The 23,830-nt window shown below is 56.1% G+C and overlaps 8 protein-coding genes across 8 annotated transcripts; 7 read left to right on the top strand and 1 right to left on the bottom strand.

The window, feature by feature from the left end:
• The first annotated feature begins 110 nt into the window (after window positions 1-110).
• Window positions 111-1,906, top strand: BKA78DRAFT_147266 (C3HC zinc finger-like-domain-containing protein). The gene is made up of 2 exons (XM_066882884.1): window positions 111-1,059; window positions 1,110-1,906. The coding sequence occupies exons 1-2, from the start codon at window positions 390-392 to the stop codon at window positions 1,748-1,750; spliced, it is 1,311 nt and encodes a 436-aa protein (XP_066743214.1). The 5' UTR covers window positions 111-389; the 3' UTR covers window positions 1,751-1,906.
• On the top strand, window positions 1,871-2,766 carry BKA78DRAFT_147276 (uncharacterized protein). The gene is made up of 5 exons (XM_066882885.1): window positions 1,871-1,889; window positions 2,091-2,218; window positions 2,303-2,359; window positions 2,416-2,519; window positions 2,601-2,766. Coding segments are annotated over exons 2-5 (240 nt in total). The 5' UTR covers window positions 1,871-1,889; window positions 2,091-2,217; the 3' UTR covers window positions 2,679-2,766.
• Window positions 2,767-3,132: 366 nt separating this feature from the next.
• Window positions 3,133-5,233, top strand: BKA78DRAFT_146899 (heterokaryon incompatibility protein-domain-containing protein). The gene has a single exon (XM_066882881.1). The coding sequence runs from the start codon at window positions 3,275-3,277 to the stop codon at window positions 5,147-5,149; it is 1,875 nt and encodes a 624-aa protein (XP_066743212.1). The 5' UTR covers window positions 3,133-3,274; the 3' UTR covers window positions 5,150-5,233.
• Window positions 5,234-8,345: 3,112 nt separating this feature from the next.
• Window positions 8,346-9,671, top strand: BKA78DRAFT_147074 (uncharacterized protein). The gene is made up of 2 exons (XM_066882883.1): window positions 8,346-8,553; window positions 8,621-9,671. The coding sequence occupies exon 2, from the start codon at window positions 8,734-8,736 to the stop codon at window positions 9,442-9,444; it is 711 nt and encodes a 236-aa protein (XP_066743211.1). The 5' UTR covers window positions 8,346-8,553; window positions 8,621-8,733; the 3' UTR covers window positions 9,445-9,671.
• A 1,457-nt stretch (window positions 9,672-11,128) lies between these two features.
• Window positions 11,129-12,131, top strand: BKA78DRAFT_146966 (uncharacterized protein). The gene has a single exon (XM_066882882.1). The coding sequence runs from the start codon at window positions 11,213-11,215 to the stop codon at window positions 11,843-11,845; it is 633 nt and encodes a 210-aa protein (XP_066743210.1). The 5' UTR covers window positions 11,129-11,212; the 3' UTR covers window positions 11,846-12,131.
• On the top strand, window positions 11,880-12,227 carry BKA78DRAFT_252266 (uncharacterized protein; the record flags this gene model as incomplete). The annotated part of the gene is made up of 1 exon (XM_066884719.1): window positions 11,880-12,227. One exon carries the CDS (start codon window positions 11,880-11,882, stop codon window positions 12,225-12,227), a length of 348 nt encoding a protein of 115 aa, XP_066743209.1.
• A 5,386-nt stretch (window positions 12,228-17,613) lies between these two features.
• BKA78DRAFT_316158 (uncharacterized protein) lies at window positions 17,614-18,545 on the bottom strand. The gene has a single exon (XM_066888605.1). It carries the CDS (start codon window positions 18,471-18,473, stop codon window positions 17,910-17,912), a length of 564 nt encoding a protein of 187 aa, XP_066743208.1. The 5' UTR covers window positions 18,474-18,545; the 3' UTR covers window positions 17,614-17,909.
• A 4,473-nt stretch (window positions 18,546-23,018) lies between these two features.
• Window positions 23,019-23,607, top strand: BKA78DRAFT_296252 (late endosomal/lysosomal adaptor and MAPK and MTOR activator-domain-containing protein; the record flags this gene model as incomplete). The annotated part of the gene is made up of 3 exons (XM_066886596.1): window positions 23,019-23,048; window positions 23,101-23,258; window positions 23,307-23,607. The coding sequence occupies 3 exons, from the start codon at window positions 23,019-23,021 to the stop codon at window positions 23,605-23,607; spliced, it is 489 nt and encodes a 162-aa protein (XP_066743207.1).
• Between the last annotated feature and the right edge of the window lie 223 nt (window positions 23,608-23,830).

Raw genomic sequence — 23,830 nt, 5'->3', positions numbered from 1 at the left:
CCTGAGTCTGAGCTCTTGGTAGTGGGGCAGAAGACCATGTAATTGCAGGGTCGGGGGTCTCTAGAAAGTCAAGAACCGCCGCTGATCCCCCGAGCAACCAAATCGCACTCGCAAAGCACATGGTCCATCTTTCTTCAAATCCATTCCACCATTCTCTCTGCAATCCAAACGCCCCAAAAGACTCTGCTGCTCCCTCAAGGCAGGACGGCGCTGCCTGCCACCATCTTTCCCCACAAGCCCCGCGCGGAGACGCGCGAAGCGCCAGGCTACGACGACAACATTCACAAATCAACACTCGCCGCCGCTGTGGTCACTCGTTAGCTCAGCTCAGACTCTCTCGCGCCCACCGTTGATCTTATACGCTCTCACCCCCGCGCAGCGCTCCCAGAATGGCTGCACTCACCACCTCGAAGCGGAAGTTTCACAAGATACTGGACAACATCTCCGCCAGCGCCTCCTCCACATCTCTCCATCGCCCTCGCAACAAGAATGTATCGACAGTCTCGCTTGCCGGACCATTAACAGAACCACCCTCCAAACGATCCCGGACATCAATGGATACCGCATCTGTCGCCTCCGCGGACGGTGATCGGCCGGGCACCGCTGGTAGCACCAACTCTCGCATGGCCACTCCCGCATCGCAAGGGCGGTTGTCCTTGGCCCAAAGAGCGAAAAGCGTACGCCTCGTCGGCAAGAACCAGGACCAGGGGAAGCAGACCCAGGAGCAAAAGAAGACGCCCAATTACACGCCTTGGAACCATAACGCCTTTGTCGATCGTCTCAAGACCTTTGCTGACGTGAAGCTGTGGTCGCCCAAGCCGGACAAAATCAGCGAGGTGGAATGGGCAAAGAGGGGTTGGATTTGTGAGGGAGTCAACACCGTGGCTTGCAAAGGAGGCTGTGAGAAGAGGATAGTGGTCAAGCTTGAGCCCAAGAAGAGCAGTGGAGAGGAAGAAGGAGTGGACGAGGAAGTGGATGAGTCGCTCGTAGCGCGATATGCCACGCTGATTGTGGACGGACACGAGGAGGGATGTCTTTGGCGCCGGGGAGGCTGCAAAGGTATGTATGATGCATGCTCCAACACCACCGCCGGCTGCTAACGAAACCAGGCGACATCTACCATGTTCCAATGGCCAACTATGAAGACCATGTCAAGCCTGGCCTCATTGACCGGCACAAGTCACTTCTCAACATTCGTTTCCAACTGCCTCCTCTCCACAACCTCCAGTATCCTGGCCAGTCGCCTGAGAAGCTGGAAAAAGGATTGCCGGAAGAGTTGACTCAACATCTCTCATCGGAAAACTTTGAGACTACCGCGCCGGACGACGGAACAGACCAAACGGACCTTGAAAAGCGACTGCAGCTCTTCGCCCTTTATGGCTGGTACGGCGAGGATCGTGGAAAGTACTCCATCGTCTACTGCAAGGAATGCCACCAGAAGACCGGCCTGTGGCTGTACACGGATGACGACAAACTCGATCTTGTGGAAGCCCACCGCGTCCATTGTCCTTGGCAGAACCCCGAGTCTCAAGGCGGCGGCAAAGCCCTTTGGCATCATCTCCAGAACCGTCTGCTCACCCGAATCCGCCAAGAGACTGAATCGATTGCGCCGACTGAGGTTTCCGCGATATCTACCTACGACTACTCAAGCGAGAGGCGGAGCTCGGCCGCTGACACGGAAGCGAGTGACAAGACCAGACTTTCCAGGCTCAAGAAGGCCATGAAGGGCTTCGGAAGGACGAAGAAATGATCGCAATACGACTCGTTCGAGCGCTTGCGGGCGTTTCGTCTACGAAAGGTGGTCACCACAGTGGAATCATGGGGAATATTCTCCATGCCTAAGCGTCCATAAATAGGCAATCAGCTAACAGTTTCCTAATCACCATAATGTATGTACCTTCATATCCGCAACTGTTTCCTCTTCTCATAGCCTAAGGTGTTTTAATCTTTTCTTCAATTCTATCAAATCCATGAACTCTCAAGTCTTTCTCTTCAGTCCGACGGTATCCACCAGCGGCAAATGAATTCAGCTGTATAACAAGCCAGCAGAGTCACTAGAGCATGGCTACTAATCACAATGTGCTCTCAAGAATCGTAGACGCTCAGGTGCGCGCGAGAACGCCGAGAAGCGCTCTCCGCGCGGTCCCACGATCCCTTAAAATCCCGAGGCCTTCACCTTCGTGCCTTTGTCAACAATCGTCGTCAGCCATCTGCAACAGTACGTCGCCGTTCTCGTCTTTCAGATCCTCGTCTCCATGGTTCCTTTGCCCTCTGATATCTGGCGATGCTAACGAGATCGTAGTGGACGAGTACCACGAACACCTGCGGGCCGAGGCCCGCCCACAGCCCAGCACCTCCCGTATGCTTCTGCCCCTTCGTCCCAATACCATACTCATGATGCTAATGAGCTCGTAGAGGACGCTTACCACAGATTCCTGTGGGAGACTGGCGCCCCGCCGCCACCGCTGCCCGGTACGAGGGAGCGTTTTTGGTTCCAGCATGGCCCAAAGACCCAGCACGTAGGTTCTCCCACTCTTGTGGCTACTTTTGCGTACAGTTTTTGCTTTATGTCAATGAGAAGCTAACTCGAACAAAATCAGGAGCCACCCCCCAGCCGCAAGAAACGCTTTTCGGCCAAGCTCAAGAAGCTCCTCCAGAAAATGGGTCTGGAGAAGTAGGGCGTTGGGCGCTCAATGCGCAGCTCGAACAGCTCAAGGAGCAGCTTGAATAGCTGCGGGAAAAGTACACTCAGCGAGAGCGCCGGGAACTGCAAAAACGCAACAAGAGCGTCGAGGGCACATTGAAAGCACGTTCGGGATGTCACGTGCCTCGCGGGTTTGAGGCGAATTGGGACTCAATTGCTGCTTAATGAAATTTTCCCTGGCTTGAAACTACTGAAAATATCGCGTGTTAAGACTGTCATGTTCAAAACTTCGGCTGTGGAACGTCCGCCCGCGGACTGGTTGTAAAAGTCGTGGAACGCGTCTACGACTGTTCCCTGTAGGTACGTACATGTAGCCTTTTGAAAAATCTTTGTAAGTCTGAATGGTCCCTCGACCTCTTGAATTTAGACAACTTCGTCCCGAAAGACGTATCTCACTTGAGAGCTTCATGTCCGCGCTCTTTTGCCGCCCTCGGAGCGTCGCACACGATCTGCTGACAAAGCGACCTGTGTTCGTCGTCTGGCATACGGACCCCACGCCCATCTTACCTCACAACTCTTTCGCCATCATGTCAGAAATTCAAGCCAGCGGGCTCATTCCAGCCTTTGGAAATGTCCCAACACGCGCAGCTCTATCGCTATCGGCCCCTGCGCTCATCTGCAACTACTCGACTCGTGCTCATCCACCCTCAGTCAGGTACCGCGTCGGGCATCGCCATTGAGCTGATAGAGGCGTTTCCAAATGGTTCCACCAAATATGATGCCCTCTCCTACACCTGGGGCGAGGAGAAACCCGACAAATTCGTCACCTGCAAAGGGCGACGCGTGGCTGTGACCAAGAACCTGCTGGAGGCGCTGAAAAGATTCAGACATCCCGAGAAACCCGTTACAATGTGGATTGACCAACTATGCATTGACCAGGACAACATGCTGGAGCGGAACCGCCAGGTCGCCATGATGGGGCGCATCTTTGCGTGTGCTGAAAAGGTCATAGTTTGGCTGGGCGAAGACATGCAGGTTGACTCGAACGGATCCAGACTAGACCTGAAACCGGGCTTGCGTCTTGCAAAACAGATTCTGGATATGCTCCACGATGACCCGGAACTCAAATTCGATTGGGATTGCTTGACAAACCATCGTGGCGGTTTGCCCATGGCTGGCAACAAGGCGTGGCAAGCTCTTGCGGCTGTTTTGCGTACGCGTTGGTGGTTTAGGATGTGGGTGATACAAGAGGTTGTCCTGTCATCGCGCATTGAAGTCGTCTGTGGCCGGTCGATATTCACCTGGGAAGAGATGGGCCAAATCGTCGGGTACCTTGACTGCCATGAATATCGGACAAGCAACCACAATTCGACCACCATTGCTGAGTTGCCGTTCACGAGAATCAACCGAATGAAGAAACAACATCAGAGGGAAATACAGCCAGCGCTCTTCGACCTGATTCAAGCCTGCCGCGATTTTGGTGCCTCTGACCCTCGGGACAAGGTGTATGCTTTGCTTGAATTGGGCCAACACGACACCGACCCAGACTATTCCAAGACTACACGGGATGTCTTTGTCGAGTTTGCCGTCTCCGCTGTACGAGCTGCGCAACGAACACGGAGCTGCTGCTACCACGCCATCGAGGATCCGTACAATTTGGATTGCTGCAGCCTTGGAGGGTCGAAAGCTCGGCAAAGATACGAACGAATCACGACCATGCTACGTTGCGCAGGTACGACTAACCAGAGTCAAGAGGACCTGCCGAGTTGGGTTCCAGACTGGAGCGTCAATCTCAAGCTGCGGCCTTTTGACTTTGGTGGCTGCGAGCAGCAGCAAGCCCGGCACGCCTACGCTCTGGGGGATCTCCGCGTCGGACAGGACGCAAGCCTTTCCCTTCCTGGTAGGATTTACGACACCATCAAAGCTGCTGGCTCACTGCAACTCGACTTCAGAGACGTCTCGGACCCCAAGTTTGAGCGCGCGTTGATAGCACAGTGGTATGCGGATTGCGAAGCCGTCGCGGCTGAAAACCATCTTCCCTATCCCACCAGCGGCAAGACTTCACACATTGTTATGATGAAGATTTTGGATCGGTGTGGAATTCTCGCAGAGGACACGATGCGGCCGCTGTCGCCCCCTGAGCAGTCGTCTACCAAGTTCAATCGGCCTTCCCTTGTCGAATACCACCGTCGTTCCTCCGGAAACCTGATCGACGACCTGGCAAACCCGCCATGGGTACTACCTGAGAATCACTACGAGTCAAAAATGGGACTTGGTGTCGGGCGAGTGCTGTTTACAACCACGTGTGGCTGGATGGGGCTTGTCCCTTTCGGGACCAGAGAAGGAGACGTCATCTTCGTCATGCTGGACTGCAGCATTCCGTTTGTTCTCAGGCCGATCGAAGGCGGATTCACATTACTCGGAGAGTGCTACGTGTACGGGATCATGGGAGAGAAAGACAGCTTCGGCGAGGACATTGCCGTGCGAGACGTCATCATCATATGAAGGGAGAGGCAGGGCCATTATTCGCTTCTATCTCCGGAGACCGGAACATGTCAAACAACTGCGCCGCACAGCTCAGCAGCCAGCAGCGCGAATTTTGGGACGGGGGCCTCCTGCTCTATTCCTAGACACTCTTCATGCAAGGGCCAAGGGCATGGTCTGAGCTGTAAATGCTTCGTCCCACGCCTGGCGTTTTCCCAGCACATTTGCAAACCTGGGAACTTTGGGCCATTCGAGCAGCTGCAGGGTCCAGTCACGACCAATTGTGCTTGAGGATCTGCATGCACCCGGTTCATGTCATGCATCGTCTCCAGGGCACGTTACCGGCTGGCATGCAAACCAGATGATGGTGAACAAAACACATCTGCCTCACGGCAACGATGGCTGCGAATCTGGATCCACTTTTGCGCAGAGGAACAGATCAGCTTGGTTGAGGGGCTTCTGTGGTCTAGCTCGTTTGGTTGAGATCTCAGATCCCAGTTGGCAAAGGCGGTCTACAACTCCACACCAACACACATGACGCGATTTCTCTGCGGGAAACCGATGTGATTGGCGCAATTTCAACGTCACCCCAAGAAGGCCTGGTCACCCTCTCAGTCAGAATTCAACCTCGGATGGCAAGATAGTCAAAATTAGCATCTAATAGATGTGTCGATGACTGCTGGTGTCGCTTTTCTAATTTTCCCAGGGCATTTTCTCCAAAAGATGCTCAATTTTCCCACTGCAGGCCGTGAGGGATGACCCCCTCGTACATAGAGTTGACAGACGGCATGCGCGCTCGGATAGCGTCTCCGCAAAATGGCGGCACGGCAATTGAACGGGCTTTGCCGCCGCAGACCAACCAGCCAACCAGGTCTGCCGCGTCGCCAGCAGAAGGGACGCAGCGTCGCGATTGCGGTGCGCCAACGCAGGATTCGCGCGCTAGACTCGGCTCCTTTTTGACAACGCAAGCGCCAAAGGAAGAATTACCCAGTCATTCTTCGTTGGCATGGCGGGCATTAGCCATTGGTAGCTGCCGCCGTCGCATTTTCTCTCCCGCCACCGCAAGATTTCAGGATAACAGAGGCGTCGACAGCAAAGAAAACCAAAGATTGGGAGAGGCTGGAGAGCGGGTACGCAGAGGCTCAGCAAACGACGTTTACGGAACGGACGGTTGACAGATCCTTTTTCTCACGTGTCTGTCCTCGCTTGACTGTTAGGCTGATTTGCTGGACTGCAACGTCGAGTCATTCCGCAGCAGCAGCAGGCACGGCAAGAGGTAGCAATCATGTTGGGTGCTCGACATGAAATGTACCGCTTCTTTTGTGGTGTAGCAGCAGTTGCTTCCCTTCTTTCCAAGAACGACTGGGGTCAAGGTGCTACCGGCCAGCCTGTGACAGCGTCGACACTCAATCACGGGCAGCACCTCTTCTGCCTTCCCCCCTGGTCCGACGTCCTGCCTTGCATGTTGCCGCCTCTTGGCCGGAGAGCAATTGGAGAAGCGCACAGGCGGCCAAAACAACGCCGCATCCAAAGATTGCCGCTTCGATTGGCCCAGGCAGAGGCAAGACAGCGTGTCAAGGCAAGCCATGGTGAGCATGTTGGGGCCGTCGAGAGATTAGCAGGCTCCGTTCTGCAGCGCAGCGCCAAGTATCAAACCACGTATCTGCTCATTCACCGCTTCGAGCTTTCTGTATGTACGTACTCTGTATGCCGCCGCCGACGCCGCCGCCCACACACCACACACAACATGAGGCCCGCAAACTCTATTGCGCGCTTGTGCTACTTTTGGCGTTGATGGGGAACCTTGCGAGGCTCTCTTGACCGGCGACGGCCCCTTTCAGGCTATGCGGGTGCCTTTTGGCGTGGGAGCAATCGGTGATGATGATTGTCTACTACCAGCACGGCCTTCATGCATGCATCATGCTCTGATGAAACAGATCCAAGGAGTGGGGCTCGTTGCCAGTTGCATGGCGGCGGGACGAGATGACGGTCCGCTTTCTTTGCTGTTGGCATTTTGGAACAGGAGAGCGAATGAGTGGAGGGAGCATTTAATGACAACAAGGCGGCATTGGCAGCGAAGAAGAAGCTAAAGGGAGCGGAGAAGTCCAGCGGACAAGAGCTTGACGGAGCAGAGCCGTCCACGCGGCCACTGGTGTGGCGTCACTATACGCCCTGATTGAATCAGCACCTGTCACTTGGTTACTAGAGTGGGAACTGCGGAAGCAAACGGCTCGCCAGGATGACCTGTTTTCCGGATTCGAGGGAGGAGCGGTGTCGACTTCGGCATGTCCGTGTACGGTGGTGGTGTGCCCTCTTCACAGAATAGAGGATGCAAGGCGTGACATTTGGAGAGGAGAGAGAGGAGGGAGGGAGCAGGGAACCTTTGAATGGAGAGTGACTTGACGGCGCTTATTGGTCTGGTCGACAGCACGGCACCCAGCCTTCTCCTTCTGCATGCCTGGTCCGCGTCTAGTCTGACGTCTTGAGCCATGACATTAAATGAGAGGACCTGTCGCGTCACGCATTGAACAGGACCGAAAACTCTGGGCTCAGAAGTGGACTGTTGCTCCTCTTTCTCTCATTATTGACAACTCTTCGTCCACATCATTCCCCCGCTGAGCATGAGCCACACCACGCAAGGCGCACACCATGAGCCCGAGCCCTGCACGATTCGACGACACGTCCTCACCACGGAGCCTGATGATCGTACGGACCCCCGGCTAGCCTCGAATACAACACATCATACAAAGCCTCCTCTCCGCGGGGGCCTCGACAGATGGTCCTGAGAGGTAGGATTTTCCCCAACTGATACAGACCGTCCAACAAGGTCAGCAACAATGGCAATAATTCATGAGTTGGCGCGCGCAAGCAAAGCAAGCCCCGTCCATCCCCCATCCCAGCCAGCACGTCTGCCTAGCTGCTTGCCGCTCGTGGTTTGTGTTCCCCCCCACTGGATGCATTAGGGCCTGCAGGTCGAGGGCAGCCACTCGCCGGCGATGGCTCAGCGTCATTGGGTGAGCAGCGGTCCCGAGCAGTCAATTGCATGGCCCAACACCAGCCTATCGGTGCCGCCCTCTTTCGAAACCTGCCTTGAACTTTTATTTTTTTTTTCTTCTTTACTGCTGCTGGCTGGCTAGCTGCGGACCCATTCCGACCTAGCCCGCCCGCGCGGCCCAAGACCGGCAGAAGTATCTCCAGTGCCCTATTACCGGCCTGCTACTAGCACCCTGTTGGCCCTCCCACCGTCCCTTTGCCTTCCTTCTCGTGTCTGTCACTCGACCTGGACACTGCTGCTGTGGCCTAACCTGGTCCGGCAGATAGCACGAGGTTTTCTCGGATCCTTGCCCGCGCCTTGTCCCCCTCTGCCCTACCTCTCTGCCTACCACCTTTTTTTTCACACCCGTACTCTCTGCCTCTCGCCCTAGGTAATCCACCACCCCGCCGCCCAGTCCACCCGCCAGACTGTTCACTGACCCCACTGCCCCGCTCCAGAGAGAAATTGCCATGACACAGGCCAGTGGATCTGAGAAATCGTGCTCAAATCTCGCCCGCCACTCCCGATTGACTGACCATGACGACAGCAAGGCAACAGTAACAAGCACCCGATGGAGAGCAAGCGCCGCCCTGGAAATGCGGATACGGGGGAAAGGAGAAATTGGAAGGAAAGAAAAAAAGAAACAAGGGGGGTCACAAAGGTGAGAGATCCTACGTTGGAGGGAATGGGGAATTTTGGGCAGAGACGGAACAAACACCACGAGTTGACGGACGGGAGCGAGGAGAGAGCGCGAGCTGCCTACAGACGGGCTCCTGCGTTGGCGCTCCCGCGGCCGCGCCCACCTCAGCAACAGCAGCAGCTACCGCGTTACCCACTTCCTACACCCCGGCCGGCAGGAGCGAGCATCAGCCAGCCAGGTAAACCAGCGGACAGACGTTCTCCACCGGCTTCGCGGCCGGGGTACGGGAGAGAGAAAGGGCCAGAGCACGCACTCCTGTACTCGCACGGCGCTCAAATCCCGTGCCCCTCGGGCTCTGTGAGCCAGCGCTCCAGGGCCCGCTCGCCGAGCAAGGTCGCCGCCAAACCCAGCATCCAGTGCAATTCACATGACCGACGGCCAGCTCATGGAGCAACGCGCCTGCATGTAGTAAATTTCAACGTCGGCCGATGCGCTCTAGACGACGCCCCGCGGCCCTGCACGCACGCCTGCGCCAAAAAAGAAACGTCAAGGCGAGTACAGAGCCTTTACTTTTCCAAAGTTCCTTTTAGGAGAACCGCCGCTCGCCGCGTCCGCCTGCAGCGCCCGAACGCTGCTTGCTGATGCGGCGGCTGCCGGGCGTTTGCGCACAGGCCCGCCGTTGATTGGACGGTTTGCGGCTTGGTAGGCAGACGCAGCAGCCATATGTCCATGACTGATTCCACTCCTCCCCGTTTCCAAAGTTCTTTTGAGAACCTTGATTAGAGAACCAAGGGGGAACTGGTGGTTCAGTGTGGTAGACTGGTCGTACGGGTGGTGGAATTGTTGTACATTGCAGAAAACAAGCGAGCCGAGGCGAGACGAGACGTCAACCTCATCTCACGTCCCCTCGACAAACTGACGCATCAACAATCAATGTTTTTGCCCATTAGCTACCCATTCCCCGAGAATTGGCAGATGCAGAGTGGAAGGATTGCACAGTGACCATTGAGAAACAAAAATCTGTCCCACGGAAATTGATAGCCTGTCCACAGGGAGGCTTGGGTGCCGTGGCAGAAGCGTGATAACTCATGATGCATGTGGCTCGCCACCTCCAACCTCACCATCGGCGCTGTGTCCGGACACGAACCGTGTGCATCGTCCACGCGGGGTAGCCGGCGCCGGTCTCTGGTCAGCTCAGAGGTGCGGATCGTCCGTGTCAGGAAAGTGTTTGGTGAAGTCCGAAAGGCAGGTCATCCTAGCCACGCAAATGCTGCAGACGGGGAGCGGAGAACCAGGCTGAACCTTCTGCACAGAGAATTTTGAAGAAGAGATGGATACCCCCGGAAGGCAGCCACCTTAGAATTCAACCATTCGTTAGTCGCCACGTCAGTGATCTCCGACGGGGCACATTTCGGTCTTCCCTTAGCGTTCCATCCAACCCAAATGATTGCTTCGCCATGCGATTACGGCCGACTTACCGCATGAGTCTCGCGCCTGCTCGTTACCTAGCACTCAAATGCCTGTCAGCATGCATGTACTAAACCTGCCCAGCTATGCGTCCCGCATACTCAATGCAGGCCGAGGAACGGGAAGACGGTCAGCTGAGAAAAAATGGCACCAGCCGGCAATGCAATATGCACGGTCTGTGTCAATGGGCCATGGACATGGTGTGTGCCATGATCGGCCAGTGTGCCCATGAAAAGGTTCTTGCAGGACCGCGAGATAAGGTGACTGGCTGACGATGCCTGCATCCCGGTGCTCAGTGGGTATGGGACAACGTATTGTGCCAAGCAACTTCGTCCTCGCATAGATGGAAGTACGGAGGGGGGCGATTGGGGCCGCCGGAGACGGGGCTGGGTCCTCTGTGAGCTGATTAGCCAGTGTGACGTGGAATATCCGGTGTTGGCTTGATTCCGGAAAGTGCTTCGTAATGTGTTCGCCCAGGACCGAGAGGCGAAGAGGACCAGGTTGGACGAGGAAGGTGAATAGAGCCGAGAACAATCGGCACGATTCTCAGCGGGTAATGACCAATGCTCTTGGACTGAAATTTCAGTGGCTCTCTGTTTCCCATTCCAGACTTTTCAAGTCAAGGCGTGGCGTCTTCTGTTGTCAGGTAATCCTGTGTCTCGCGCTAAGCAGATGGGGCAGACCATTGCGGAACCATTGGCCAATCATTGACCCGGCCGATGGGGCAGTGGACGGGAACGAGCGAATAATTCGACATGAAAACTTGAACACGTGACCGAAAATCGGCGCAACATCTCAACCTTCTCCGGTATCAATGTGATAGACTTCGAGCGCCGGCATCAGGACGACCGCGACGTGTCCAACAGACCGCCATTAGACCAGGCCCGTGAGGCATTTGTCCTCAGAAAGGAGATGTTAAGCGGAAACAAAAGCCACAGGGCCGATGATCCCAACAAATGTGATGAGAGTATTGCATGCTGGAACGCCCGGTGCTCCTCCTGGGGTGTCATTGCATCCGACTTTCATGGATCCCTTAGCGGCACCTGGCGTGTTCCGTGAATCGTGGCAAGCTCGTTGGCCATGGACAAGTGGGGTACGAGAATCCAGTGATCATGGATGGCGGACGGGAGCGGATGTCCCCTTGAGCCAGGAGGCAAAACGACATGGTGTGATGGCACAGACTGGGTCGTCCTCGTCCTCTCGTCGACGTATAAAAAGAGGTCCTGACACCAGCAAAGTCTCATCATCATCCACAGAAGCTCCTGAGCTCTTCCAAGATACCAATCACTCTTCAAATATCTTTGCCGCCTTCAACTTCTCCAACGACCAACCGTCAAGGACATCTCTTTATCCCAGCACCACTTGTCATCCAAGCAATCGTCCGGAACTCGACAAGGTCCAACAAGAGTCGACAAGAGGTAGGCGCGGTCGATTCCATTCAGGGAGGACGTCGGGGTTGATCGATTTCAGAGTCGACAGAGTCTATCCAATCAGTCAGACGACGAGACACTTTTTCAAAGTCAAACCTGTAAGATGGCCCGAGCTCTTGGAGATTGCAACCAGGTTGCTGAACTAACACCATTCCTCTAGACCAACCAAGCTCTTGCAACATGTGCTTCTTCGACCAGCACCGTTTCGCCTGCGGCGACTGGAAGTGGGGCCACTTCCGCCAGCACTGCAACCGCGAGTACCGCATTGGCGAGACGTGCGGTATGAAGTTGATCATGACGACGATTCCTGTGAATCAGAAGTGCAAGCTGTGCGAGAAGATCGACACGAAGCAGCGCCGCATGGCCGCCGAGACCGAGCGGATCAACCGGTGGCTGCGGGAGGGCGGCAAGTTCAAGGCGTCAATTGAGAAGTCGCAAGACATCATCAGGGGCCTTGAGCATGAAATCTATGACCTGTGGAGCGAGAAGGACAGGAGGGCCAAGGGTATTGGCAACAAAAGCCACTAAAGCATGGACGGAGTGAGGACCGGAATCTTTCTTTGCTTTTCTTTTGGTAGCGTTTACGTTTCATATCTGGCGTCTCTTTGGCGGCTTGGTTCAGGAGATCCAGTCGTTTCGAAGTTGAGGGGTGGACATGAGGAAGCGCTGAGCTGAGGGGGCGATTGAGCAGATTGCTACCAGGGCAGTTGACACTAGAGTCAACTTCCTGGATCATTACTTTGGCGTATCGGATAGTTGGGCAAATTCATCTTCTTTCCACAATGATAGGACGTCTTGTAGCCGCGGAGTGATTGGAGCTCCGTCCAATCCGTGCGAGTCGCGTGTGCCAAAATAGCAGCCGCCAGGAGTGATGGTAGACGCCGAGCGCACGGTGACGGCGGCGATCGACTGCTACAGGATGGGCGCGGCAACGGGAAGGTCGAGCGACAATTGTTTCCGATGAACTCAAAGCAGTGGCGCAATGGTTGATGGATTGGAGACGGAAGAGGTCGGTGAAGAGGTCGAGTCGGCCATGTGGAGAATGCACGTGACTTGGAGCTAGTCCCTTTCGGGGTACCCCACAGCCTTCGCTTTCGCACCGCCAGTTGTGTTGCGAAAACCATCACCGACGCCATCATCAGCGCCAGGCGGCATCCATCTCCCATTCGCCAGAGTGTGCTGGATCGTCGACCGTTTTGATGCTCCCGTCCTTTGCACCACTTGTTGCGGCGAGCACCATCGAGAAACGACCGAGGCCTTTGGCCGGCCTAATTCCATACGTTCCGAGTCCTGTTTCATTGTTTCTTTGCGTTCTCGGTCTCGATTCTCGTCAAGAGCGGCAGCTGGTCGTGCTGTGGTGAAGAGACGGCTCTGTTGTGGTAAAATGTCAGCTTTCTTCAAGTCATCCGTCATCAAAATCCGAGTCGAACTTGCCAAGAATCAACCTCCATTCCCTTCGAACTTTTGGAGTAGGTGTGGAAAGAGTAGACCCTTTTAGTCTCAAGAGGAGTCGTATCTGTGCAAGAATCGCCAGGTCGTTGTTTTCGTTCGTGTCGAAGTCAAGCAGCTTTTAGTGCGCAGCCAACGTGGCAGCCGCTGAGTGGTCCTCTCCTTCTGTTGATCCCTCCGATCCTAGAATGGGGCCCAGTCTGTTTGAGCTCGGTCTGGTGATCCAGGTCCCTTCCGCGTTTTTCTCGCCGTTTGATGCGGTCATCCGTTCGGCCGTTTCCCCCAGGCAGGCATCATCGTGTCGACTGACGACTTTGGCTTGCAATCGCCACCGAGGTCGAGTGCCAGGACTTGGAGGCGGCTCACTACTACAAATACCTTCCTAAGCGCCAGCTGGTATCCTGCGAGTCTTTGCACTGCATCCACACACTCACGTCTCGAAATAGCAGGGAAGTTGCCAGAAGCTGCAGCACAGCCAGACGGTAGCCAATGAGCGGGCCGAGCCGGGGTGCGTTACGGCTCTTGGGTTTCGACAAAAGCCGTTGATTGCTGGAGGAAGAGCTGAGACTTGCTGAGACGTCGCCAGGATGTCGATGGAGGCGTGTCAAGTCTTGTGTAACCATCATGCAGTCGTTTTCTCCGCCAGCGGCAAAGTCTCCATGTCGTTCGATGCTGGCCAATCCATTGGTGAGTAACAAGTCTTTTCAAACTCCAAGAAGAGCCACTCATCAAGGCTGGACATGTTTGTACCTCCAGTTCCCATTGTAGTGTCAAGTCGATGAGCCTGTACTACCACGATCTATTGGATTTGCGATGGGAGTACCAAAGACCGATTGCAAGCACCTCACACCTACGCCCGCGTCCGTAGCCACTGAATAATCCTTGATCAATAGTTTCCCCCTTCTCAGCTGGGGCGATAACAAGCATATCGACAGCCTCGTAAAAGCCTCCATCGACTCAGACACCAAGGGCATCCTCGTCAAAACGTTTCCACATCTCCTGGTCCAAGCTTCTTGCTCTTCCACCATGATCCCTTCACGCCAGGCTCCACTGGTCCACTCACTGATCCGATGCCTTTCGAGCCGTTCCGCTACCGCTAGCTCGTGTTGAGCTTAGCTGGACGTCACTCCCTCCTGCCAACCTGTCAACCCACCAGACTAACTCCATCCCGGCAGCCTTTCGACACGTCAAACTTGCACACCATCCTGCCGTCGCCCCTTTATGATGCTCCCGTCGTCATCTGAGCTGAACAGGCCATACAAGCGGCTTGGCGAACGACGTCGCCAACATCAGGTAAGGGCACTTGCACATACCTTATCTATCCGCCATCTCGCATGTGCGACCAGACCAACCCTTTCGACTGTCCTCTTCTTTCCTTTGCAGTGGTTGGCGCACGATGAACGCGCTCGACGCGCTAAACCCGCGTCGTTGGCGTGACCCGAGTGAAAGGGCCTCACATTCCAACGGCCAGCCCGCCGTGCCTGCCAACGTTGGGGATCGCTGGCTCGCTCGGCTGATGGCCACTTACCGAGACGGCGGGGACGAGTCTGAGCGCGGAAGCAGGGACCCTTTTCCGCTTGATTTTGCCGATCGTGCACCCTGCCCTTAGCGCAACCTTGCGTCAACGTCAGGTCAAGGGCTTTTTGGCAATTTTCTTCTTCGGCGGCATGCCGAATCGATTGGTGTCATCGATGGCGGTCACGATGTTGGCGACGGTAGTTTCTTGATGAAGAAGAGACACGCAATCTATTATGCTACTACATTCAAACAAGCCATACATAGTGCTTTCGTTTCCATATCAAGCTGTTGCCCTGAAAGGCTGGGTGGGGTGCGCAAGGCCCACCGACAAGGCAAACACAAAACCGAACTTTCTTCCTATACCGCGCAGAAAAACCGCCTTCTTTGTATGATATGGAATGTTGGAAGTGGGGGTGATGCAGCGCGCCGGAGGTCAGTAAACGACAGACTGGTGTTGGCTGAGCCTCAACGGCGGCAGCAGCAAACCATGGCCACAACAACAAAAGCGTTAGGTAGACAATGTTCAGAGAGGACGCCACAACTCAAAGGACAACAACAACAAATGAGTGGCAAATGGATACTAAGCCTTCCTGGCCTTCTTGAGCTCCGTAGTGCCGTTCTCCAGCTTGGTCAAGCTGACTCCGCGCAACTCGACGCTGTAGTTGCCGTCGTAGTCGCGCGCGCCGGTGCAGCCGCTGACCTTGACCGCAAGAGCCTCGTTGCCGGTGCTCGAGCTGGACACCGTAAAGGTGGCCAAGGAGTCGCTGACGAGTCTGCCGGGGGCCGCGGCCATGACCTCGTTCTTGCCGACGGTGAAGCTAACCTTGCAGGCAAAGGCCTGAGACTGCGACAGTCGGGCGGACAGCTGGTAGGTTGCACCGGGGCACAAGGTCACGTTTTGAGACAGTGACATGATGGCGTCGGGTTGTCTTGCGATGATCTTTCCGGCGGTCGAGGTGGAGCCGTCAGATCCAATGGCAGGTGCTGCGACAAAGAAGACATCGGGGCTTGAGGTCTGAGCCTCCCAGTCGTCGGCGTTGGCCTCCAAATCCGTCGAAGCAAAGTCGCTGTTCAAGACAACGTTGGCTGAGTTGGAACAGGCATCTGCCTCACTGTCGCGACGCTCAAGTGCCGGCGGCGGCGCGTATGTGGGCCGCGGTGGCGGAGCATATTGCTGGCGAGTAGTGGTGCTAACCGCCGTTGTTGACGATGTCGTAGTTGAGGGGAAGCAGCTGCTCGCGCATACTGAACTGATGCTGACGCTAACCGATGTGGTGGTGCTCACGGTCGTGCTCACAGACGTCAAAGTGACCGTGACTGTGGGCGACGATGTGCAGGTGTCTGCTGGCGTTGTCGCGTTTGCGCTGGGGGTGGGGAATCCGCTCGTGCCCGCTGGCGTCGTCGAGAATGCCCCGCTGCGGTTGCCCTCGGTTCCTGAAATGGGCGTCGTTGCGTTTGCTGATGGTGTGGGGAAGCCACTCGACACGCCCGTACCAAAAGGAGTGGTCGAGTTTGCGGTGGTCGAGTAGCCGCTGCGGTTACCTGCGGAAGTCGAAAAGGATGTTGTCGAGTTGGCCGAAGGGGTTGGGAATCCGCTCGTGCCGACAGGAGTGGTCGAGTTTGCAGACGGAGTCGGGAATCCGCTAGTACCGCCAGGGGTGGTCGAGTATGCTCCGCTGCGGTTGCCCTCGGTTCCTGAGATAGGGGTAGTGGCATTAGCCGACGGAGTTGGGAACCCACTCGTGCCAACTGGCGTTGAAGTCAGGTTGACCGAGGCGTAAGTTGGTGCAGTTCCCAGCGGGGTCGTCGTGGGAGGGAAGGATTGGAAGGATCCATTGTGGGGAATTTGTGAATAAGTGACGGGGGCCGTGCCAATGGGCGTCGTCGAATTGATTGATGGGCCGGCGTAAGTTGGACCGGTACCCATTGGCGTGGGCGTCGTGGAGTACTGACCGCTCCTGTTGCCCTCAGTTCCCGAAATTGGCATCGTAGCATTGGCAGAGTTGACAGGAAGGCTGCTAGGTCCCGTTCCGAGAGGAGTGGGAGTCGTGGCATACGTTCCATTGCGGTCACCTGCGGTTCCGCTTATGCTGCCAGGCGTCGTTGCGTTGGGAGCAGCGTAAGTGGGGAAAGCAGGCGTGCTCGTGGAGAACTGGCCGCTGCGGTTGCCCTCTGTCCCAGAAATGGGTGTAGTCGCATTCATCGAGTTGCTTGCATATCCGCTCGGTGCAGTTCCGACGGGAGTCGGCGTCGTAGAGAACTGACCACTGCGGTTGCCCTCAGTGCCCGAAATAGGCGTGGTTGCATTGGCCGAGTTGACGGGCGAGCCGCTTGGTGCCGTGCCAAGGGGCGTTGGAGTTGTTCCATTGACCACCGAAGGACCCGCGTACGTAGGGAAAGAGGGGGTCGAAGTGGTGGAGTACTGGCCACTACGGTTGCCCTCCGTGCCAGAAATAGGGGTCGTCGCGTTTGCAGAGTTGATCGGCGAACCACTGGGTGCCGTTCCGTACGCAGGGAGAGAAGCCGTCGGCGTCGTGGAGAATTGGCCGCTGCGGTTTCCTTCAGTGCCAGAAATCGGAGTCGTCGCGTTTGCCGAGTTCACGGGCGAGCCACTTGGTGCCGTACCGAGGGGCGTGGGAGTCGTGCCGTTGACCACTGAGGGGCCTGCGTAGGTAGGGAAAGAGGGCGTGGTGGTGGAGAATTGACCACTTCGGTTTCCCTCAGTACCGGAGATCGGCGTCGTCGCGTTCGCAGAGTTGACTGGCGAGCCACTAGGCGCCGTTCCGTACGCAGGGAAAGAAGGCGATGGCGTAGTAGAGAATTGGCCACTTCGGTTACCTTCGGTGCCTGAAATTGGAGTAGTTGCGTTGGCAGAATTAACAGGCGAGCCACTTGGCGCCGTGCCGTACGCGGGGAAAGAAGGCGACGGAGTGGTAGAGAATTGTCCGCTTCGGTTGCCCTCTGTACCAGAGATTGGCGTCGTTGCGTTGGCAGAGTTGGTAGGCGAGCCACTGGGCGCCGTTCCGTATGCGGGGAAAGACGGCGTCGGGGTGGTAGAGAATTGGCCACTGCGGTTGCCCTCAGTTCCTGAGATAGGTGTGCTAGCAGGAGCCGAGGAGTTGAAAGGAACCGAAGAGTTGGAGGGACCCGCATACGTAGGGGCGGAGCTGGGTCCAGTCGTCGAGTACTGGCCGCTCCGGTTGCCCTCAGTGCCGGAGATAGGCGTCGTGGCATTTGCAGAGTTCACGGGGAACCCGCTGGTGCCGACGGGGGTGCCAGTGGTCGACAACTTTCCGCTTTCGTCGGCTTCAGAGCCCGAGATAGGTGTCGAGCTCGCTGGAGCTGTGCCGTTGGGGCCAGCATAGGTCGGAAACGACTCGGGAGGTGCGGTCGTTGAGAATTGGCCGCTCCTGTTGCCCTCAGTTCCCGAAATGGGAGTGGTTGCGTTGGCAGAGTTGATCGGCGCTCCGCTTGGGGCGGTTCCAAGAGGAGTCGTTGAGAATTGGCCACTGCGGTTTCCTTCCGTGCCCGAGACTGGGGTAGAAGCGGAGGGCGTGGTCTTGTTGCCTGCTGGTCCAGCATACGTCGGTGCGGATCCCGAGGGAGTCGTAGAGTATTGGCCACTCCGGTTGCCTTCAGTGCCCGACACTGGCGTAGTGGCATTCGCAGAGTTGACGGGCGAGCCACTCGGCGCCGTTCCGTACGCGGGGAGAGACGAGGGGGTGGTGGAGAATTGACCGCTGCGGTTGCCCTCGGTGCCTGAGATAGGCGTGCTGGCGGGAGCGGAAGAGTTGGAAGGACCAGCATACGTGGGGGCAGACTCCGCAGGTGCTGTGGTGGAGAATGAACCGCTACGGTTTCCTTCTGTGCCTGAGATTGGTGTAGTGGCATTTGCGGAGTTGACGGGGATACCGCTCGGCGCAGTTCCAACTGGAGTCGTAGTGAACTGGCCACTGCGATTTCCTTCTGTGCCCGAGACAGAGGACGACTCCTCAGGGGGCGGGGCGTAAGTTGGAGCCTCAGGCACCGAAGTTGGGACCGACGTCAAGGCAGCAGAAGAGCCGTTCACCGACGGAGCGGGAATTCCGCTGGAGCCAGTTCCGACCGGCGTGCTTGCACCAAGGCTTCCGGTGCGCTCTCCCTGCGTGGTTGAGATCGAAGCTGGCGCTGTGGTATTGGCCGGAGCTCCACTGGTAGGCGACTCGTAAGGGGGAATAACGGTCTCTCCACCAGTGGAAGTAGCGTTGGCTGTCTCTGTTTCCGTCGAAGTGGTCGTCACAGGGACCACCGAGGTGCCATTGACAGAAAAGATTGTCGAAATGCCGGCGGAAGGCGATGGCGTGGTCGTGAAAGAGCCAGAACGAGGACCCTCGCTTCCGCTGAAAGTAGAAGATGGTGGGATGAGGGTCTCTCCGCCAGTGGTAGTCGCGTTGGCAGTCTCAAAGACTGAGCTGACGACGCTCTGAATGATGCTGCTGATCTCAGAGACGAGGGTAGAGTTGACTGAGGGCAATGTTGTGGGAGGAATCAATGTCTCGCCCCCAGTCGAGGTAGCATTCGACGTCTCGGTGGCTGATGTTACAACACTCTGGCCAACACTCGTGATGGTAGATGCCAGGGTAGAGTTTGACGCCGTGGTAGGAGCAATCACAGACTCTCCGCCCGTAGAAGTTGCTCCTCCAGTGGCAAATTCAGAAGTAACCAAACTCTCCACGATGCTGCTGATCTCAGAGACGAGGGTCGAGTTGAGCGAGGGTGCCGTAGTCGGCGCAATGACAGTCTCTCCACCGGTGGTTGTGGCTCCGCCCGTGGCAAACTCGGAAGTAATCACGCTCTGGATTATGCTGCTAATCTCAGAAACAAGAGTAGAGTTGAGTCCTGGCAAAGTGGTGGGCGCTATGACGCTCTCCCCGCCGGTAGAGGTAAAGTTGGCGGTGGAAGATCCGAGAGTAGATGTCACGACAAACTCAGAAGTCAGGGTCATGACGCTCTCGCTTGGCGACGGAGGGATGACACTATCGCCGCCAGTCGAGGTTGCGGCCGCAGAACCGGCACCGAAAGTTGACGTGACGACTTGGATGGACGTCAGAGTAAGGTGAGTCGTCTCGAGGCCTTCAGTGGGGACAACGCTTTCTCCGCCGGTTGAGGTAGCACTACCCGTGGCAGAAGAATCCGTAGAGGCAGGGGGAATGATACTTTCGCCTCCCGTTGAGATGGCGCCTGATCCTTCCGTGATGACGGTGAAAAGGCTCGTTAGAGTCGATGTGTAGGTGTACACCGACACGTAGGTTGTACCGTTGAGCGTAGCCGTAGTGTTGACGAGACCAGAAGCGCCGGTTCCCGAAGGAAGGTTTGTCGGAACAATGTCAGTTGAGTTTGCTGTCGAAGTTCCTGTAGCCGACGCCTCTCCAGTAGCGCTCGCTCCAGGGATAATGGTCTGGCTCGAAGACTCGACAATAACAACATCTCCAGAGGTGATCGTAGTGACTCCACTTGCGATGCCCGTGGCAGTGGCCCCCGACGTCAATGTGGCGCCGGTGATTGTGACAGCAGGCAGCGTCACAACGATCGAGGTGGTGTAGACTTGGGTGTTGTTGAATGTGCAGACAGCCTGGGCCGACGCAGAGTACGAGGAAGCGTAGAACCACGAGATGTGCTGATATCCGCTGGCATCCGTAAAGGTTGTCGTGAATGCCGTGGCGCCACCAGTGCTAGTCTCGTTGCCATTGCAGTTGGCGGGCAGCGACGTCAGGGCAAGAGGGGCTGAGATGGGGGTGACGGTTGCGTTCGGAGCGGGCAACGTAAAGGGAGCAGCATCGGTGCCGTTGTATTGGCCAACCCTCAGCAGTGCAGCGGAACCACCCTCAGACTCGGTCGACTGATAGTTGGTCATGTTCCTCTTGAAGATACAAGTAACTCCATCGTCGGTGGGCGTGAAGTCGAAACCCGAGCAAATCGCGGAACTCGAATCGTCGTTGTAAGTTGAACAAATCGAAGCACATTCGGCTGCAGAGCTGGCATTCTGCTCGGACAGGGTGGAATCCGTAAAGTTGACACCACAGTAAATCTCGTAAACATATGTACGGTTGTTGACGGCGTAGTTCTTCAACGTCCTGTCATCAGCCGGACAGTCGATTGACTGCCCAACTGGAGCTCCTGAAGGCACAGGCGTGCTTGTGGTGGCAGCGCTGATAGTCCCAGATCCCGAGGAGCTACTCGACGAGCCACCGGCAGAAGCCGTTACCGTCTCAACCTCGCTAAACACAATACTGCTATTTACAGTAATTGTAGTTCGGGCAAAGCCCTGAACCGTAGAAATCTGGCATTGAGTCAGGAGGGGGAGAGCTGGGTGGAGATGCTCAACATACCTGTCCCTTTGCATCATATGTCGAAGTGGTAGTCGTCGGCGCAGGCAAGCCGAGACAGTCGCAAGCATATGAAAGCCCCGAACTGATGGAGTTGAGAGCTGTTGCGGTGGAGTCGAAGGATGAAGAAGAGTTTGTGAGTTGACGAGCAATGAAGTTCCTGATATTTGCAACATTGGCATCGCGTCCTTCAAGCAAAGGAGCATCGGTAGGCTTCGGGGCTCTGGCCTGGAGAGTTGGCCCAACAGTGCTGGTGCTAGTGACTGTGACGCTGATGAAGTTTTGGACGGTGGCAGTTCGAGTGGAAGTGACTTGTGTAAGAGTTCTGGATAGTCTTGTCAGTACATTGAAGGGGTTTGATGATTGACCAACTTACGAGGTGCCAGTGTAAGGAACGACGATGGTGGAAGTCTTTTGACCAATCAAGGTCCTGCAAAGATCCGCCGCAGAGGTGTGAGTGGAGAGGATTTGGTAGTAGTCATTCGAGGGAACGCAAGCATTTTGCCGCCTGAAGATGCGGTTGTAGACCTCGTTCATCCATCCCGTACTCTCCTTTTCGGGTGCCGGAGCTTTCTTCTGGATGACGTGGGCATCTGACACGGAAAAGGAAAGACTAGCGGCTAAAGCCACGAGGGTAGAATGAGTGAACAGCATGCCGAGCAATCAGAACGAATGACGATTGCTCCTGCACAACAACGAGTGTGCCGTGTAGTGACAAAAGACCATGAGAGAGTGCGGTGTCTAATATGCTTTATAGCGAACAAGACGAAATGAGACAGAACACTCCCTCTTCCACCATCCGTGGCAAAAATCCACCATGGCGAAGGCTGGTGGAGTAGAAAATTGTGCCTTGCAGAGCCAATGGCCTTGCCGGCCATTTCGTGACTGGCCAAAGTGCCACCAGGACGCGTGCGCGATGCATAGAGGGGCCAGAAATGGTCGTATTCCGAGACAAGCCCTGGGTTTACTCAGATGGGGTTATTCTAAATCAAAGAAACGGGTGTAGACTCGACGCGATGGTGGGTTGATCGCTCCATTCTTGGTAACCAGGTTCAGTCTTGGTTGTCAGGAGGCATTTGTGGGAGGCGCGCCCTTGCTTCACTCTCTCCTTTGAAGGCCGGAGGTCGCGAGGCCCGGGGGGCATGTCACAATCTGGTCTAGCCTCGAGTATATTCTACAAAGGAGGCTTGATTGCTGCGCGTGCGACGCGTAAAGGCGCGTCCCCTGGACGAGTGAAGGAGCTATATGCAGGAACAGAGACATCGTCATAGATTGAAATATGGCATCTCAAATGATGCCGAGAAGACGGGAGGGAGCCGGAGAAAAGGAAAAATAAAAATAGACGGAGATATGGAAGACATAACAACGACGAGAATGAAAAACTGTCCGTCAGCACTATGGTGACTTGAACTTTGAAGCCAAAAGCAGAAGTATTTCCAGACTGTCTCTGGCAAAGGCGCTCTTTGCACTACAGTGGCAGCCGACTGCGCGACGCGGGAGCTGGCGAGTAGAATGCGATCTGCCGGCCTGAAGGCGAGGAATGTGGAGACTCGAGTCGCGCCCTCTGTGGCTGGTGTGGAGGACTTGACAAGCCAACCCAACGGGGAGGTGGGTAGCGTTGAAGGGTTGCGGGAGAGAGACGGAGGGACGGCGGCGTCGGCTGAGGTAACCGGGGCTTGGCAGGGCACTGCAGGGCGGCAGCCCAAGCGAGACGTAGCAATCAAACATTCAGTTCCAACCTCCCACGTCGCCATCGCAGCCCGCTCGCTCGCTGCCCGCCGTCCCTCCCTCCACACCAGCATGCGAGCATCCTAATCTCCCTCTCCTCAGTCCCGGACACCTTCGACCTGTTCCCATGCAAGCCACCATCACACCAGCTGAACCCACCTAATCCTCCACCTCGCCGGCCCGCAACACCTCCGCCAGACTCCATTCCAGATGGGCGCATGCGCTTCGTGCCTAGGCCTTGGCCGCAGGTCTTCACACGATGAGGTACTTCTTCTCTCCGTTGGTCGGGGTATTTCTGCGCAGGGAAGGAACATCCACGGCTGACTCGACCCCTTACACAGCCGTCCGATACTTCGCAACTCCTCGGAGACCAGTACCAGTCACAATACGGCGCCGTCGCCTCCTCCGGCCCGCACATGGGTGGCAGTCCTCAGCCCGATCCCGAGGAGATTAGGCGTCAGCGTGACGCGCTGGAGCGCATTTGCGCGCAGACGTCAGAGTAGGTTGCGCCTGGTCAGCTGAAATACCTTTGCTCATCCCTTTGCAGCAAATTGATCGATGTCTCACAATCGACACACACCGACGAAGGCTCCAAGGTAGCCAGCGAATACCCTCGACTCTTCATGGAGCGCTTCCCACCCACCACCTACGAGGACAGCCGTCCGTCGTCGTCCGGCACAGCCTATGAGCAAGATGAAACGGTATGGCTCGCCGAGGTCACAAAGGACATGGGCGATGACGGCGACTGGAATCACGTCAAGGTCGTCGATAACGGATCTCTCACCATTCAATTCGACGAAGTCCTGGGCCTGAACTCGGACCGCAGGCCTTCGCCTGTCAGAGCCTGATTCGGCCTTGCTCGAAAACGAGCCAGCCACACCAATCCCTCTCGCTATCTTTCATTAATTTCCTTGTTCCATAATATCTCGTCAGTCTTTTGATTTCCTTGAATTATTGCCGTAAGTCTTCGGTTTACTCAGCGCAACGTGGGAAGAGCATGGATTTCTTGTCTTTCACGCAGGCGCTTTGGGCAGGAAGACTGCAATATACCAGGTAGTACATCTCTACCAT

Source organism: Phyllosticta capitalensis, assembly GCF_038381095.1.
Source record: "Phyllosticta capitalensis strain CBS 128856 chromosome Unknown BKA78scaffold_6, whole genome shotgun sequence".
Classification (NCBI taxonomy): domain Eukaryota; kingdom Fungi; phylum Ascomycota; class Dothideomycetes; order Botryosphaeriales; family Phyllostictaceae; genus Phyllosticta; species Phyllosticta capitalensis.
The sequence above is the reverse complement of the archived record's forward strand: the minus strand, read 5'-3'. Positions and strand labels throughout refer to the sequence as shown.

Coding starts and splice junctions, on each gene's coding strand:
- BKA78DRAFT_147266 (XM_066882884.1), top strand. CDS start 390: ATGGCTGCACTCACCACCTCGAAGCGGAAGTTTCACAAGATACTGGAC. Junction 1,060..1,109: donor GCGCCGGGGAGGCTGCAAAG/GTATGTATGATG, acceptor TAACGAAACCAG/GCGACATCTACCATGTTCCA.
- BKA78DRAFT_147276 (XM_066882885.1), top strand. Junction 2,360..2,415: donor CCCACAGCCCAGCACCTCCC/GTATGCTTCTGC, acceptor ATGAGCTCGTAG/AGGACGCTTACCACAGATTC. Junction 2,520..2,600: donor ATGGCCCAAAGACCCAGCAC/GTAGGTTCTCCC, acceptor GAACAAAATCAG/GAGCCACCCCCCAGCCGCAA.
- BKA78DRAFT_146899 (XM_066882881.1), top strand. CDS start 3,275: ATGTCCCAACACGCGCAGCTCTATCGCTATCGGCCCCTGCGCTCATCT.
- BKA78DRAFT_147074 (XM_066882883.1), top strand. CDS start 8,734: ATGGAGAGCAAGCGCCGCCCTGGAAATGCGGATACGGGGGAAAGGAGA.
- BKA78DRAFT_146966 (XM_066882882.1), top strand. CDS start 11,213: ATGATCCCAACAAATGTGATGAGAGTATTGCATGCTGGAACGCCCGGT.
- BKA78DRAFT_316158 (XM_066888605.1), bottom strand. CDS start 18,473: ATGCTGGTCCTTCCAACTCTTCCGCTCCCGCCAGCACGCCTATCTCAG.